Raw genomic sequence first — 16810 nt, 5'->3', positions numbered from 1 at the left:
CATCTCCCTAGGACAGACTAGATCAGACTAATATTCTTATAATCAAATTTCTTTGAAGATCTTCATTTTCCTATAGCCTTCATTACCAGACCATGAAACTGCAGTAGAATTGACTGCTCTTGGCTTTCTTTAGTTATTTGCTAGGCCTGGGGATATAAGTCCATTCAATTCCACAGATAGTTACACAATGTTTAATACAGTTTTAAAACTGCCAAGACTACTAAGATGAAAAAGCCTTGTTTCTTATCTCATAGAGCTCAACATTTAATAAAAGATAATAAAATATAAACAATTTATTATAGCCCAGTATAACAATTGCTGTGAGGAACACGGAGGTGAGTGATTAATTCTCTTCGAGGGAATCATCTTCACAAATGGAATTTAAGGTTGAAGCCTGAATAGAAGTTTTCTAGGCTGAGAAAAAAAGAAAAAAATAAATGTTCCAGAATGATGGAATAGAGAACAATATAAAGCATGGAATCAGATTAAGAGAGCAGCAGAATGGCAGCTGAACTATTGCATAAAGGCTTTTGAACCAGGTGTCATGGTACATGCCAGTAATTTCCTCACTCCAAGAAGCTGAGGCATTAGCCCAGTCTCAGCAACTTAGTGATTTAGAAAGATCTTGTCTCAAAAAATAACAATAAAGTAAAATAAGAAGGCTGAGGATATGGCTCATTGCAAAGAACCTGGATTCAATCCTTAGTACTGCAAAGATAGACAGATAGATACCTTAGATAGGAAAAAGATTTTGTAAATCATAATAAGAAGTTTGGGGATTGGGGATTTAGCTCAGCGGCATAAGCACCTGCCTTGCAAGCATGTGGTCATGAGTTCGATCCCCAGTACCAAAATAAATAAATAAATAAGTTTGAATTTTATCCTGAAATATCAATTGAAAAGATAATTATAAACAGGGAAACAGTCTCCTGCAGATTAGTAGAAATATGATGATACATTCACTATGGCCTGCCTGGTTTTGAGCTACAGATATTTTAGGCAAGTAAAGGGATGGAGAAACTAAATGAATAAAGCCAGGGGAGGAGCAGAGGCAAAAATTGGGTGTTATGCAGTGTTTCAGTAAGGAAATTGGGAAAGAAAGTAGATGAAAAACAAACAATATAATACACGCAGAAAAAAAATCACTCATTTGCAAAAGGTCACTGGTTAAAAAGAAAAAAGTATTTATTGGACTTAGTTCTGTTTGCCAAATACCTTCAAGTGGAAATTTTCTGCATTGATTTAATGTGTTCACTTTCCAAAAAGGACTTTTTTTAAAAAACCCACTCTAGTAAGAATCCTGCAGAATACATAGTAGATCAATGAACATAGTATGAATTGACATCACTGAATTTCAGATTTTATCGGCACTTCCCTGTACTCCAATAAATAAGAGGAAACAAATATTTATCTGTCTCATAATATTAGATGTAAGAAGCATGCCACATCCTAAGAGGAGACCATAATTTTCTGGCGGTACATAATCATTAGCACAATAACAAAAAATAGCTGTCCTTTGAGCACAGTATAGGAACTGTTCTGAATGTGTATATCTTATTTACTCCTACAACAACTCTGAGCGAGGGGCTTTGTCCCAAAGAGGTGATAAGTACAGAGTAGGACGGGCACTGTGTAGCTTGCAAGAAATGGGACATGGACTTGAACTCAGGCAGTACTGAGCTCTCAAGTATTGTTCCACTTGGAAAGATGATTTTGTGATACCCTTACCAACACTTTTATAATAAAGACTAAGGGAAGTTTTTAATGTGGCTTTTTCTTGTGGCTTTGGAAAATTACAAGAAGTGTAGCACTGAAGAACAAAGCAGTGATAGCAGTTCTCCAAGAATAAAGGTTAGTGTTGCCTAAAATGTTTTCTGTAGAATATCTTTGACATATTTTAAAAATGATTCCAAGGGCAGAAAGCCTTGAACATACTTGCATTGAAAAGTCATAGTTACATTAGCGTTTGCATTGAGAAGTTAGAAGAAATCTGATTAGCTTTGTATGGCCCAGTGTTGCTCATTTTTACTTGACCTTGAGCTTAGTTTTACGGAACACACTTTGGTAAAGAAATTCAAGTCTGTACTAAACTTTGAAAACCAGCCAAAGGATAGTTGGCTTTCCACTGTAGGTGTTGAAAAGACCAGCTATTGTCTTTTTAGGGACATCAGAGAAAGTAGCTATAATAGTTACCTGCAAATGCAGTCTGGACTTTTCTCAAAAAAGCAACTTAGGATGTGCTCTGGTAGTGAAGCAGTTGTCTTGTGGAGCCAGAGGCCACAATGACTTACACTGGAAATTTCAAAGATAGGTACTATATAGTTTCCTGTGACCATGGAAATATCCCACTGAATAACCTGACTTTTTAGTCAGGTTGCCAACAAAAGTTTCTTGCTTCTTGTCAAGCAGTGACTTGACACAATTAACTTACTATATAAAGTTCTTACTTGCTGACTGATTGAATTTTGAAAGATATTTGCAAAGGCCATAAGTTTAGTTTCTATTCAGTTAAAATGCATCTTTCTAAGTGGCTAGCTGTGAAGGTGCCTTGTTGCGTACAGCATCTTTTGGATCTTGTTATGAAAGTATATAAGCAATACATGGGAAGATATTTTTCCTCTTTGTCTGATAACGGGAGTACAAGCAAAGTTTCAACTCAAAGTAAGACTGAATTATATGTTTGAAAGGTATGTAGCTAGTATATTGTCCTATGTAATGCTACTTGAGGATACTGGTTCACTTACTGGTAATGAAATTTGAAAAATGATAAATGATCAATATATCAACCTTGTGTGCCTTGGTGCTTAGCAAATTCCACTTCATGGAGCCCCATAGCTAACAGTCATCCAGGAGAACATTAGAAAGAGAGTTGTAGAATTTTAGAAGAGAAAGCTAGATTGAAGAGCAATGAGTTGTATGTATGTGGCAGATCCTAAAGAAGTAAGAAGCATGGGCACAGAATGGTGTCCTCCTGAAAAGACGAGTGTGTATTCAGAAAGAAGACCAAGGGCCTCCTGATATCCTTGAGTGTACTTGAGTATGCCCACTTCCCCATTAGCAACCCAGTTAGAAGTGATTTCCTGGTGTGTATCATTTATGTAAATTGATGGTTTTTGCAGCTGTCTAATCTCATCCATTTTAGTTTTTACTATCTTTAATAATTAAAAGATAGCCTTTTCTTTTGTCTGAAAATTTAGTGTTACCTTATGTTAACACTGTGCCTACTGTAACTAGAGGTCATAAGGAAATCCCTATGATCCTTTTCCTGTGATCTCCTAGGGAAATAATGTGATCGTCTCCAACGTAGAAATAATCTATATTTCAGATGTAGCAGAGAACATGGTTTTCATTCTTTTTGCATTTATGTAAAGTTTGTTACCATGGTCAAACTAACCAGTGGCACCCAGAGTAGAATGTGAGCTCTTCAAAGTAAGGGACAGTGTCTTGCAAATCATTTTCTCCATAATTCTGGATACATAAATGTGTTTTATAAACACCTTTGGTGTTTTCCTGGTACATAATGGGTTTGAGGGTTCGTTTTTTTTCATTTGGCTTCCTTGTTTTTCTCACTTCTTGTGTTATTATTTTTTCCCACTTTAATATACAATACCTGATTAGGTTGGGATATCATTTTCCACTGGACAAAACATTTAAGTTGTTTAAGGTAACCTAGCCTTGAGCATTTTTTAGACTTTTTTTGAGAGCTCTTTTTAAACATCACTTTATTAAATGTCTGCAGAAGTAATTCTGGGGGCATTTGCATATCACTTTTCTTCTGTGTACATGGACTAAAGCTTGATTTCTTCATAGTAGAATAGAGCATTACATAATTATTATTTTCACTAGGGAAATGCATTCTGCACTATGAAAAACAGGGCTTTGAATCTAGAATGTAGTTTCTTGTCAAAAATTTATTGAAATATAATTCCTACAACATATAGTTCATCCATTTAATTAATATATGTGTGTGTATATATATATAAACAACCGGTGAGATATATATATATATCTATCTATCTATCTATCTATCACCGGTTGTTAATATATTCACACATGCAATTTTAGGATACCCTAAAAGTAAAATTAGTGCCCGTTTTCAAGTATTCCTCCTTTGTCCCACAATCATGCATTTCCAGTAATAGATAATTATTAATCTGCTTTCTGTCTTGATGGGTTTACTTATTTTGGACCTTTTATTTAAATGGAATGATAGAATATATGATCTTTTGTGACTGGTTTCTTTCACTAGCATAATGTTTTAAAGGAACATTTCTGTTCAGCATGTATTAGTCCCTCATTCTTTCCTAATGTTGAATAACATCATTGTATGGATATACCACATTTTAAAAAGTGATTCATAAGTTGATAGACATTGGGCTTCTTTCCATTTACTGGCTGTTATGCATAATGCTGCTATAAACAGTTGTGTATAAGTACATGACTTACTTTAAAGAAATAATCCTGTGGTTTCTTTCACTGTAATGGAGAAATAATTCTGTGGTTTCTTTCATTGTAATGGACAAAGCCATGGGATCCGATATGGCAAGAGTGTTTAGCAGTGCATCACAAGAAGTGAAAAATAGGCTATCATGTTGATTTTACTGGGAGAATTTAAAGCTGACTCTAGCTGCACATGAGGGACTCAAGCTGGAACGTACAAAGCTTGAAATTATGATTCTCATTGAAACTACTACAAATTTTTGCTGACCACAGACAGTGCAAGTTTGATAGCTTGCTGTATGTGTCTGAATACTGAAGTATACTTTTCCCAGGGGTTCTATTCCTGGGGACTAAACTACCTTACCTCTGAGACCTTCCTGCTCCTAGTGTGCCTTTGCAATGTTGACGAGCAGACACCAGCATTTCGATGTTGGGTTTTTGTTTGCCTTATTTCCAGATACAGTACGTAGGATTTCTTGTGAGTTCTTCTCTTTTTCTGTTGACCTTTTGATAAAATAGAATCATTCTGTAGATAATGATATGAGAAACCCTGATCAAGAAGCTGAAAAATATCTTTGTCAGTAAAGCTAAACTGAAACCAATTAATATTGTCAAGTCATATCTCTTGAAATTTAAGCAACATATGAATCACTATGTCAAAGGCATATCCAGGGCCTGGGGATGTAGCTCAATGGCGTAAGCGCCTGCCTTGCAAGCAGGCAGTTGTGAGTTCAATCCCTGGTACTGATAAAAAAGAAAAAAAAGGCATATCCAGAAAGTAGCACGCTGAGCTACATTAAGCCAGTAGCTTGGTCCACGTATTTTGTTCCAACACTAATCTGTGGACACAATGGGGCTGTTTTCTCACATCCTAGCATAATTGGTCAAATCTAAGGAAAATTCTGAATTCATTGATTTTATTTTGCCCCGAATACTCAGTTGTGATAAATGCTACTAAGGCAAAGATGATGGGCAATAGACAATAATTTGAAAATTTCTGGGTAGCTCTACATGCTTAGAGGCTAACCCTTAAGTATATGTATAGGGGAAATTTTGAATGAGTCACATTCTGAACACCATATATGTTTGTTTTGTGCCAAACCCAGTAAGTCTTAATAGACTGTTTTCATTTTTGATAGTTTAAGTGCTACTTGCATAAGGAGTTTTCAGTAAACCTGAGGTTCCAAATTAAAAAGTATAAAGTATAGAAAGACATAAAAATAATAGCAAACATTTCTCAATCATGTAGTATGGGTTGAACCTGGTTCTAAAAATTTTGCATATAAAATGAAAACCATAATGCCCTGTGAATCCTCATAATGGGATTAGTGCTAAATCGGTTGTCTTGCCTCAGCAAGGATTAAATAAAGGTCTTTTGACTCCAAGTCCATCTCTCAAACCCTGCTTTAATACCCTCCTCAGCTGTGGGTACTCAACACTAAAAAGACAATGTCAAAAATTACACCATTCAAATTTTCTCCTGGTGGAACAAAACTTTTTCCCCCTTTACATGCTTTGACATCTCTTATAATGCAGCTATCACTAGAAGAAAGTACCACATTATTATAAAATTTGAATCATTTTTAAATATCTTACATAAATCCTTTATGCTTAGCAATTTGAGGAAGAAGAGGGTTGGGATAAAGAGCTGTGAATTTTGAAAGTAGGGCAGTATTAAGGAAAATAGATCAGAAACAAGATCCTGGGAGGGATATCATGCCATTTTTACTGTTTTGCTTAAGGCAGACTTAAAATATGCATACTTATAGTTTCTGCTCTGTCAGATTCTTCTTAACACTGGTAATACACATGAATGTCTTTTTCTACCTAGTTTTGGGGTGTTTTTGATTTGGTGCTTGATAGAAATGTGACATTACAGCTTTAAATATTTTTGTTGTGATTGAAAAGACTGCAATTTTTGGCTTTTAAAATTTATAATGCTGGCCAAATCATTTGTCTTATTAAAAAAATCTTTATCATTGTACCATTATCTACTTACACGTAGTAAGGAAGTTCTACTTACAGAGTAGATAACACACATTGAAATTACTTGATCTCTGTACATTAATAGAAATTACAAAAATATTGTATGTTTTGTATCACATGGTTTTGATTGACAGAGAGATACTCAGAAGTCATTGTTAAAGGGGCCAGATGTATTCACATTTTTCAGCAAGTGGAGGTAAGACAATAAGCTTTGCCAATTTAATTTATCCCTTCTGTTCATTACTTGGTCATAAAATTTTTAAAAATGTAAATTTGCACTGGAAAACAAAATGTATATACTGTATGACATGAAATTAGCCAAATACATCCACATAGTTGTAGAAAGGAAGCAGTTTTGGTCTATGGACAATAAGAAATTAATATTAGGTGGGAAACTTTTTAGAATGACTGGCTGCAGGAAAAAATTGTAGTGACAGAAGGCTTGTGCAATGAATTTGAATTAGTGTTCTTCAGGGAGCTACCAGAAAAATATAATTTACAAGATAATCAAGAATGTAAATAGATTCTCTGTGGAGTCATTGCCTGATCACTGACATACTCATCTGTATTGAAATGACTACCTCCTAACAATTAGGGAATCAGTGGGGGTGAGATGTACCACTTCAAGAAAAATGAACTACATACCAGTAACAAAATAAATTGATAACCAGCTGTTGAAATTGGTAAATTTTGTACTTGTGGCTAAACTTTAAAACAATTTACCTTGAAAAACAGTAATGAAGTAGCAATCAGTTCCAATTTCTGAAAATGATCTCCCCTATATTCCTTACAAATTCTGTGTGAAAGAAATCTAGCATTATAGTAAGTAATACTAGACAAGGCATGCTTTAAAATATACTTGGATATATCATTTGTTAAATGTAACAGCTTAGTTTATAAAGGCTAAATGGTTATACTTCCCATCCCCTAACAATAATATGCCATAAGACCCTGACTACATTTATTAGAAAATATTTAGTGAAAGTCATCTCCAGTTCAGACCCTTGAGCATCATTTCTTCTTGATAACCCTCATGAACATTTATAAATACCTTAAAAGAAATTCTGATGCATACCAAAAACTTTATGCTTTACTTTGTTTGCTGCTCAGGATTCCTTTCTAGAACCATTTCTAGCTTTAGAACCTTTAGCGTAATAGTTTGTCCTACCTTAGTGCATCAGGAGGGAAGACTAGTGTATTGCAATGAAGTTTGTTATTTGGCTCACTACAAGGCTTATGTGTAACATATTTTGGAGAAAGAAAATACATATGTGCCTCACTTTTAATCTTGGGCTAGTGAATTAATGTTTGAATTAATACTGAAGTCACCTTGACCATGCATGTGCAAAATCAGTGTGTCCTGATAGCCTATGATTAAGATAGATTACCTCTTGCTTTAAGGCATCTTTCTCTGCTCCTACCATTTCGGTAGTGGTAGATAATATATAGAGAGAAAAATTTAAAAGATATAGCTGGACTTTAAAACAAGATTAGTATCTCTGTGGACTGGCAATGGAAAAGAAAAAAAATAAGCAGAGGGAGTCATGGCAAGAAGTTAGCTAAGACTGTGAGCTTTTGGACCCTGCAGAGATTAAACTCCTCCTTCCAAGGTAAAGGTCCAGGACCAGGATTACTATTGGAAATTGGGGCCCTACATAAGCACATTTGAAGCAACATATACACATATAAGTATACATACACATATACATACTTTATATAATCAAAACCAGTTTGACTTCGGTGGGGGATTATAGTTTATCTGTAGGCCTAATTCGTAGAACCTGAGAAACGGGAGAGTGCAGTAGGTAGGAGCATTATAGGTTTGAAACCAGGATCCAATCCTGCCCACTGTCTAGTGATACAATTAGCAGTATTTCAGTATCACTCAATGAAGACCTGGTTACTGGGAGCTGCCACGAACTATCGATAGTGATGAGTTTAGAAAGAGAAGTAAACTTAAATGAAATGCGTACACATACAACATCCCTTTTAAATTGTGTCTGCAAAGTAGAATCTAAAGCACTAAAGAAGTGAGATTACTACCCCACCCTCGTTAACCATGTGACTGTAAAATGACACAACATGACAACAGTGAAGATGGCTCACTCTTGCTGGGTGTGGTGGTGTATGCCTGTGCCAGCCTGGACTACATGATGGCAGAGGGAGAGGAGTGGTGTGGAGGTGGAGGAGCAAGTGAGTGAGCATGTGAGCTGCTGTTACTAGGTGTAAACTTCAGGGCTTATTTGGGGGTATGTTTGAGCGATTTCAGAAGAAGACAATGGAGGAAATCACAGAGAAGTAATATTTGAAGCTATGATAGCTGAGAACCTTCTAGAATTGGAGGATATGAGTCCTTAAAGAAATGGTCTCTCAAGGGAAGTTTTAGACATCTGGGAAGGAAAGAAAGGCCCACATAGAGCAATTGGTATTCTTTACAACTCAGCTTTGAGAAGCCCTGGCTGATTAAAATGAGCCTTTTCTGTTTTTCACTGGAAGATACACAAACAGAAATTCCATGTATTGTATACACCAAACCATGTTTCCTGAACAAAGATACTTATAAATAACTCACAAAAGGAGAGCCTTGTGGACAATTAGACCTTCAAGATCAAGATACCAAGCCAGATCTTGCTAGAAAAGGTAGTCTCCTGGGAGTACCTTCATGAAAAGTAGATTGGAAGACAGTAATGATTTGTTGTATGATCCTGAAGGCTGTGTCTAAAAACAATGTTTTCAAAAGAAACATCATGGGTGACCAAGTCTGGTTGAAAGATATAACTTGAAAAAGAATTTAAATAAAAAATATTGTCAGTTGGAGCATTTCAGTGAACGTAAGTTTCCTATTAGCAAGTAACTACAAGGGAACAAAAATAGTTTCAGTAAAATGAGACCTTGCAAACATTGGATGCTGATTCAAGTTCACAGAAACATTTAGCTGATTGCATGGTAGGTGGTCAGAAATTGGATTTAATTAATATGGACAACTACATGCATTAGCTCTCACCCAGAGGATCAGTGTGCAGAATCTGGCTGAAGGTAAATTTACTTTGATAAAGCTCTTATTACTTTTATCAAAGCGGATTGCTGTGAAACAAACTGCAAAAACAACTATCCTTGAAGGTTGATAATGATAGAATTTCAATCAATACGGATTCTGTTCCTGTAAATGAAAAAGATCATTGATTGATTTTTTGCATGACTTTAAATAAATTCCTATAAAGCTTATCATGTTAGGTAGAGGGTACAGCATAAGAAAAGAAAGAAAGAAAAACAACAATAAACCAACAATGTATTGGCTTTCATTTCTGCCTCATTGTGGAGATCCAGCATTTTGAAATGGAACATTTTGGAAGATATATTCCCTGTGGAATGTTTTTTCCCTAGCAGGAAACCTGATCATGAGGTTTTCAGACTGGACATTGGGAAAACTCTTCTTGACTCCTTGTCACCTACATATCATGTCTCTCTTCTTAGCTCTAGATCTCCGACATTTGTTAATAGGAATTTGCCTCGCCTGATGAGATATCTATGAGCACCTGAAATCTGTCATCTTACTTTAGTACTTAAAGAAACTGGAAAAAAAGATTTCAAGAGTTCAAATCAATAACTGGGTATCAAATATCAGGAGTATCCTCAACTAGAATTGTATTCTAAGTAAATCTTAAAGCATTCGGGATTCCTGCATGCCCTAATACTATTTATATTTCTTTGACAGTAATCAAGTATAAGGAGGAAAATGTGGAATAGCCATAGATAGGCTCACATGCAATTAAACTCATGGCAATAGGCTTTAATAGGAAAAAATGTGTATTACACACATTAAAATCCAGTAAAGAAAGTCAAGGCCCCCAAATAAAATGAATTGCAACTGAATTAAAAGGAGAAACTAACAAACCCATTTGACTTCAGCATTCCTCTTAAAAAATTGATAGCAGTAAAGAATCAGAAATTATTAAGGATGTATATGACTTTAACAACAAAATTAATGCACTATGTATTTAAAGACTACCATTCATGTGAGAAAATAGCCACTTTACAATGCTCAATGAACATTTTTAGAATATTACTGTGAACCAGATCACAAAAAGAATTATTGCTAAGTTTCACAGAATTGTATCATACGGGTGTTCTTTGATTTAAATGCAAATAAATTAGAAATGTGCACTGAAAAGGTAAGTGAAAATGGAAATGTAAAAACTGCTCTGCTAACTGACTGCATTAAATAGAAAAAACAATAGATTACAAAGTACAAGAAACTGAATTCAATCAAGTCATATATGTGCAAAATTTTTGTATACAACTAAAATGTTTCCAAGAAAATCTACAATCCTAAATGTATTTATTTTAAAAAGTTATAGGGCAAGGAATATAGCTCAGTGGCATAGAGCCTGTCTGGCAAGTGCAAGGTCATGAGTTCAATTCCTGATACATCCCCCAAAAAAGTTAAAGATAAAAATAATTTGGGCATTCATCTGCAAGAATAAAAAAGAAAACACATTAAAATATAAAACATTAATACACATAAAGTGAAACTAGTATGTGGAGACTCAATTATATGAACTTGGTTCTTTTCAGTTCATAAATTCAATATAATTCAGAACCAGAATTTCAACAAGGGTTTTTATGAAATATCAAAATTGGTTACTAAAATCATAGTGAAGATCAAAGACATCAAAATAGTGAAGACAATTTTAAGAACCATACCAGTTGATTACATTTATATGGACCAATGGAGTAGAATAGCTCAAGATATACAGTGGTGTATTTGTGGGCACTCTATGTATTGCAGAGGCACTGTTGGAAGTCAGTGGGAAGTAGATGGACTGTGCATTAATGGAGTTGGCTTATTCATTTATCCACAAGGGAGAAGTAAAATTAGACCGTATACTCACATTAAGCACAAAAATAGAATGCAGGAGTATTGAAGTCCTGAATGTAAAAAGCAAAATTTTAAACTTTAAATTGTAGGGGTGGGAAGATTCACTTAAAACATAAAATGCAGGAAACATAGGGAAATATGTTGAAATTTAAATTGTTTGTATCACAGGATGCCATGAACAAAGTAAACCACAGTAAGGTAAGAGCAGCAGATATTTGCCATGTGCATAACTCACAAAGGATAATAAGCATTGGGAATATAACAAGAACATTAATAAGAGATAATTCAGGAGGAAAATGCATAAAGAAACACTAAATGTTAACATGAATGAAGTTCAGCCCCATGAGTAACAAGCGATGTGAAGATTAGAATGCACCCATTAGATTGGCCAAAATTTTTACTACACCAACTCTTTTAGAATATGGCCAGAATGTAGAAAACTTCATTCACTTCTGGTGAGAGAGTGAATTGCTCAAATGACTTAGGAGTGTATTGTGTTGATATGTAGCAGTATTGAAGATATTGCTGTATCCCAACTGATACAGATGTATTCTGTATAAAGTCTCTTAAATCAGTATCCAAGAAGACAAGTAAAGGGAAATTCATTGCATCATGATTTATAATAGGAAGTTTGAAACAGCCTAAATGTCCAGAGACAGGAGAATGCTTTTGGCATATTCAAGTAATAAAATGATATTTTAAGTAGAAAAGTGGAAAACTATTATGCATTGACATGGATGAATCGCCATAAAGCTCCTGAAAGAAAAAAATAAAAAACAACTCTTAAGATGGTATGTGCATTCCTAAACAAAAAGTCCTTAAATGTAAATCTTAAGAATGTGGAAAATAATAGTAATAGACTGAATCACATAGTATGGCAGTGTTCATAGGTGGAAAACAAGTGACCATCAGTGTGTCTATTAAGGTCAGTGTAACATTCATGGATACGTTGGTGATCATGAGGAATGTAGAATTCAGTATGGCATTTTCTGGGGACCAGTGGTGAAGAAGGAATGGTATGGATTCAAGGCAGGTATGCGGAGGAGCTTCTGCTTTAGTTGTCATATTTTTCTTCAAAAAGATTTGAAGAAAATATGGCAAATATTAAACTTACTAAAGCAGGGTGGTGGTTATATGGGTATACTTCTTCTGTGTTTTTAGTTGAAAATGCTTGATTTTTTAAAAAGCAAACCAAAGTGTTGTTAGAGGCATAAAAATTTTAATCTCACGACATTATAAAGAAATATTTACAAAATGATTAAATCCTTGCTGCTTACTTAGCTGAACATAGCACTCCTGAGGCTTTTAGTATAACATAAAAAATTGAAAAGCATCTCTCTTCACACACCAGTCAAAAACTTTAAATTTTATTTTGTTCTTTTAACATTGGTAAGATCATCTTCATAAAAACCATTCATTGGTGCCTCTCTTTTGCTTGCTCTTGTTTGGTGGTGGTCAGATTCATTCATCTGCCATATAATATGAAATCTGATGATGATAATTCAGTTTTATTTTTTTCTCCTTTTTTTCCTTATTCCTTTATTGCCAACAGGAATCTGCAAGCAGAATATGATCGTCTGAAGCAGCAGCATGAACACAAAGGCCTGTCCCCACTGCCGTCCCCTCCAGAAATGATGCCCACTTCTCCCCAGAGTCCTCGGGATGCTGAACTCATTGCTGAGGCCAAGCTACTGCGTCAACACAAAGGCCGCCTGGAAGCCAGGATGCAAATCCTGGAAGACCATAATAAACAGCTGGAGTCACAGTTACATAGGCTAAGGCAGCTGCTAGAGCAAGTGAGAGCTACATCTCTCTAACGTGGGGTATTTACAAACATTAGTGGTCCTTTCCTCAGCAGTACTAACAGAATTCAGAGTTCTTCTTATAAGTGCACATCAGTTCTTACATGCTTAGAGTGTACCTAGCAAAGTACTAGATGTTATTTCTTGCCTTTCATTTTCTTGAGACAGGGTCTACAATGACTTATGCAGGCTGGGGTCAAATTTGAAATCCTCTTGCTTCAACTTCCCAGAGTGCTGAGCTTAAAGATGTGCTCACCATATCCAGCCAAAAATGAGTTTTTAAGAAAGAAACTTGTATTTAAAAAAACAACACTGGTAATTGAATTCAGAGGCTCATGCATGCTAGGCAAGTGCTCTATCCCTGAGCTATACCCCTTAGTCCTGTCAAAATGTGTTTCTTTTGACCAATATGGAATGTATTCTGGAGGGAATAAAAAGACCAGAAGGTTTCCACTAGTTCTCAGTAAGTGAAAATTTGACCTTTTGAAATGGATTGAAATTCTCTTTCCTCATTTTTGGGTTTTTTTTTCCTTCTCTACCATTTTTAAGCCTCTATTTAGAACTTAGCAAGGTATTAGCATAGTAACAGTCCCTACCCAGGTATCTTCCTTGCTTTTCAGGAATTTTAAATTTTGAAGTATGTTTTCTCTATCATGTTACTTAGTATTTCCCAAAAGTATGAATTCTCCATTATATTTTGGAGATCTTATTTGGCCTCATCATTCTTGCATGGCCTTTGAAATCTTTTTTAGGAGGTACCGGGGATCGAACTCGCGACCTCATGCTTCCCAGGCAGGCGTGCTTATACAGTGAGCTAAATCTCTAGACCAGCCTTTGAAATCTTTCAGTGTTTTAGTTTAATGATTTATATTTCTTGTCCCATTGTAGCTCTAAATTTTTCTCCTTTTTACAAAGGAACATAATTCAGATACAAAAACAATATTATGGATTACGTGAAATATCCTAAGTCCAATAATCTTTGGGAGGTTTTTATTCAGGGAGGGTCAAAATTTTCTTAATCATGAGTGTCTATATTTTTACTTTATAGATTTGTTTGAATGTTTACAACAAAAAATAATTCTATTTTCTTTGGCTGCCTTAGCCCCAGGCAGAGGCCAAGGTGAATGGCACCACGGTGTCCTCTCCTTCTACTTCTCTACAGAGGTCAGACAGCAGTCAGCCTATGCTTCTTCGAGTGGTTGGCAGTCAAACTTCAGAATCTATGGGTAAGTGACTTAGCTACTCCCAGATTTCTTCTCTTAAGATCTGAAAAAGCTAGGGATGGTGGGTGGCACATAGCCATAATACCAGAACTCTGAGACTCTGGGAAGCTGAGGCAGAAGAACTACAAGTCCGAGCCTACCCTAAGCAACTTAGTAACTGAGTGGGACCAACATCTCCAAATACACACACACACACACACACACACACACACACACACACACATATAGTGAGTGGTACCTTGGTTGATGAACTTAATTCATTTCATGATTCTAGGGAATTTAATTTGTTTCATGATTCATGATGGCCACATTGCTGTTAGTTCTGGAAAGATGGTTATGGTTTTGTTCATTACCCGATGGATGCAGAGTTCAGAGATAGAAGCAAAATTTTGTGAACTCTTCTGTTTGCAACCAAATTGTTCACAGAGATGTTGATGAACTGAGGGGTGTGTGTGTGTGTGTGTGTGTGTGTGTGTGTGTGTGAGAATGAATGAATGAATGAATGAATAAGGAGGACTGGAGGTGTAGCTCAGTACAAAAGATCTAGGGATAGTGAGATGTTTGGTAGCAATTCAAATCATTTGCTAAATTATCTAATAATAATTCTCCATGAGGTATTACCTTAAATGCCTTACAAGATGCCAGCCTCTTGTTAATTCAGGATAAGACAGAATGGTGTTACAGTTCTATTTATTTTGGAAACCAGGCAAAGCTTTTGGACCAGTTGATATTTGTGAGCAGTTCCAAAAGATGAAGTAGGGACCAGACATACCCTGAAATAGAAATGGTGAACGTGAGGGTGTGGAAATGAGGAGACTGGGCAGAGGTTGGCAAATGGCCAATTGTCCAGTTAAGTAGAATGTTATGGTCCTCAAGCAGGTGATAAAAGGAAACAGGCTGCAGAGTGTCAGTATGGTGACACAAATACTGAGCAGATGTAATTGACTCATTTAGTGTCAAGGAGTGTATTAGTCACTTTCTCACTGATGCTGCAACTTAAAGGACAGTAAGTATATTTTGGCTCACATTTTTAGTTCATAGTTGGCCAACTCCAAGGCAAGGAGGCATGGTGTAAGGATCCAGCAGAGGAAAACTGCTCACATCATGGCAGCCAGGAAGCAGAGTGATGGGCGGAGCTGGGAAGGGAGAGTAATCCTCCTGTATCATGCCCCCAGTGAGCAGTCTTTTTTAAGCATATGTGGATTTGGCAAGACATCCAGATATAAAGTCATAAGAGGGAACCACTGAAAACTCACATACCAGGTGAGAAATATCTACAGAGGAACTTCAAAAGATACAACCAAGCACCTGTATCTGTCCCAATGACTTTTAACAGGTAGAAAAGTGAGTTAGGCAGTTAGAAATGCCAAAATATGTGAGTTCTGAGAACCTGCATTTGAAAGATATAGGAGGAGATGATGGTGCAAGGGAAGGAAATGAGAGGAGAGGGGTTGGAAGAAGACAATGAAATTTTTGATTATGGAGATAATGTGCCCGATGATCTGGCATGTATTCTAAACTGTGTCCAGAAAGCAGTTAAAATCCACGTCTATGCCTGGATTAAGAGAACAGTCTGGGGAAATGAGCTATTAGGATTGATTGCTGAGAGGTGTCATCTAAAAATACATAACAAGGTGCTTGGATACAGTGCCTTAGGGAAGACCTCCATTTGGATGATGGTGGGATGAGAGACTAGGATTAGGAATAGATTTACAAGGAAGATGTGATCAAAAAGTCAAATGCAGAAAGAGAGCTCAATGGAAGTGAAAATAAATTACAGCTAATTGGATAATTGTAAACACACTGAGCAAGTGAGAAAGAATTTTCAGCCAAGAGTTGGAAAATTGAAAAACTTGTGCCCTTTCAGTGAATTTACGGTCCAGGTCGTCTTAATAGTCTGCTGTCTTTCTTTAGGAAGGCTCTTGGCCTTGGATGGGCTCTATGAAACCTAAAGGTGAGGATTTAAAGGATAAATGATAAAAGGTCAAAAGGAGTAGGGTGTGTCCCAGTGGTAATGCATGATGGTGACAGGGGTTGTTAGCCAGGTGCTTATTAGTTTTTCCAGTTGTGCAAAGTAAGACAGTAGTGTTTTATGAAACTCACAGATGTTTGGCCTTTTCCTTTCATTTCTCCTTCTGCCTACGGCTGCGGGAGCATGAGTCAGATTCATCCCTTATCTTGCTTTTCTCTGAGTCTTAAACAGGTTAACTTTCTCAAAACCTTACAAAATCAAGCAAGGCAGCATGTACCTGTAGTCCTGTCTGCTCATGAGGCTGAAGCAGGAGGATCACTTGAGCACAGGATTTCATGATAACCCCTAGCAACATAGCAAGACACGATCTCAAAAAACAAAAATCACAGAAAAGAAGAGACCTGTGATTCCTTCAGCCTTCACACTGAAAAGCTCTATTGCCTGGTATAGTAGTGTGTTCTGGAATTGATTTCACATTATGATCTTCCATTGGAGTAGAGTAAAATGG

The 16810-nt window shown here is 36.2% G+C and overlaps 1 protein-coding gene across 23 annotated transcripts in view; it reads left to right on the top strand.

Moving 5' to 3' along the window:
- Dmd (dystrophin) overlaps positions 1–16810 on the top strand; it is a 2110831-nt gene that overhangs the window by 2073120 nt on the left and 20901 nt on the right. For all 23 annotated transcript variants that reach the window (XM_063242792.1, XM_063242803.1, XM_063242804.1 and 20 more), the window contains 2 exons: positions 12858–13101; positions 14210–14333. In XM_063242792.1, coding sequence (XP_063098862.1) covers positions 12858–13101; positions 14210–14333 — 368 coding nt within the window. The remainder of the gene's footprint in view (positions 1–12857; positions 13102–14209; positions 14334–16810) is intronic.

The sequence above is a fragment of the Cavia porcellus genome, unplaced genomic scaffold, assembly GCF_034190915.1.
Source record: "Cavia porcellus strain 051 isolate PalLab524CR breed Dunkin Hartley unplaced genomic scaffold, mCavPor4.1 scaffold_33, whole genome shotgun sequence".
NCBI classification, from domain to species: domain Eukaryota; kingdom Metazoa; phylum Chordata; class Mammalia; order Rodentia; family Caviidae; genus Cavia; species Cavia porcellus.
The sequence above is the reverse complement of the archived record's forward strand: the minus strand, read 5'-3'. Positions and strand labels throughout refer to the sequence as shown.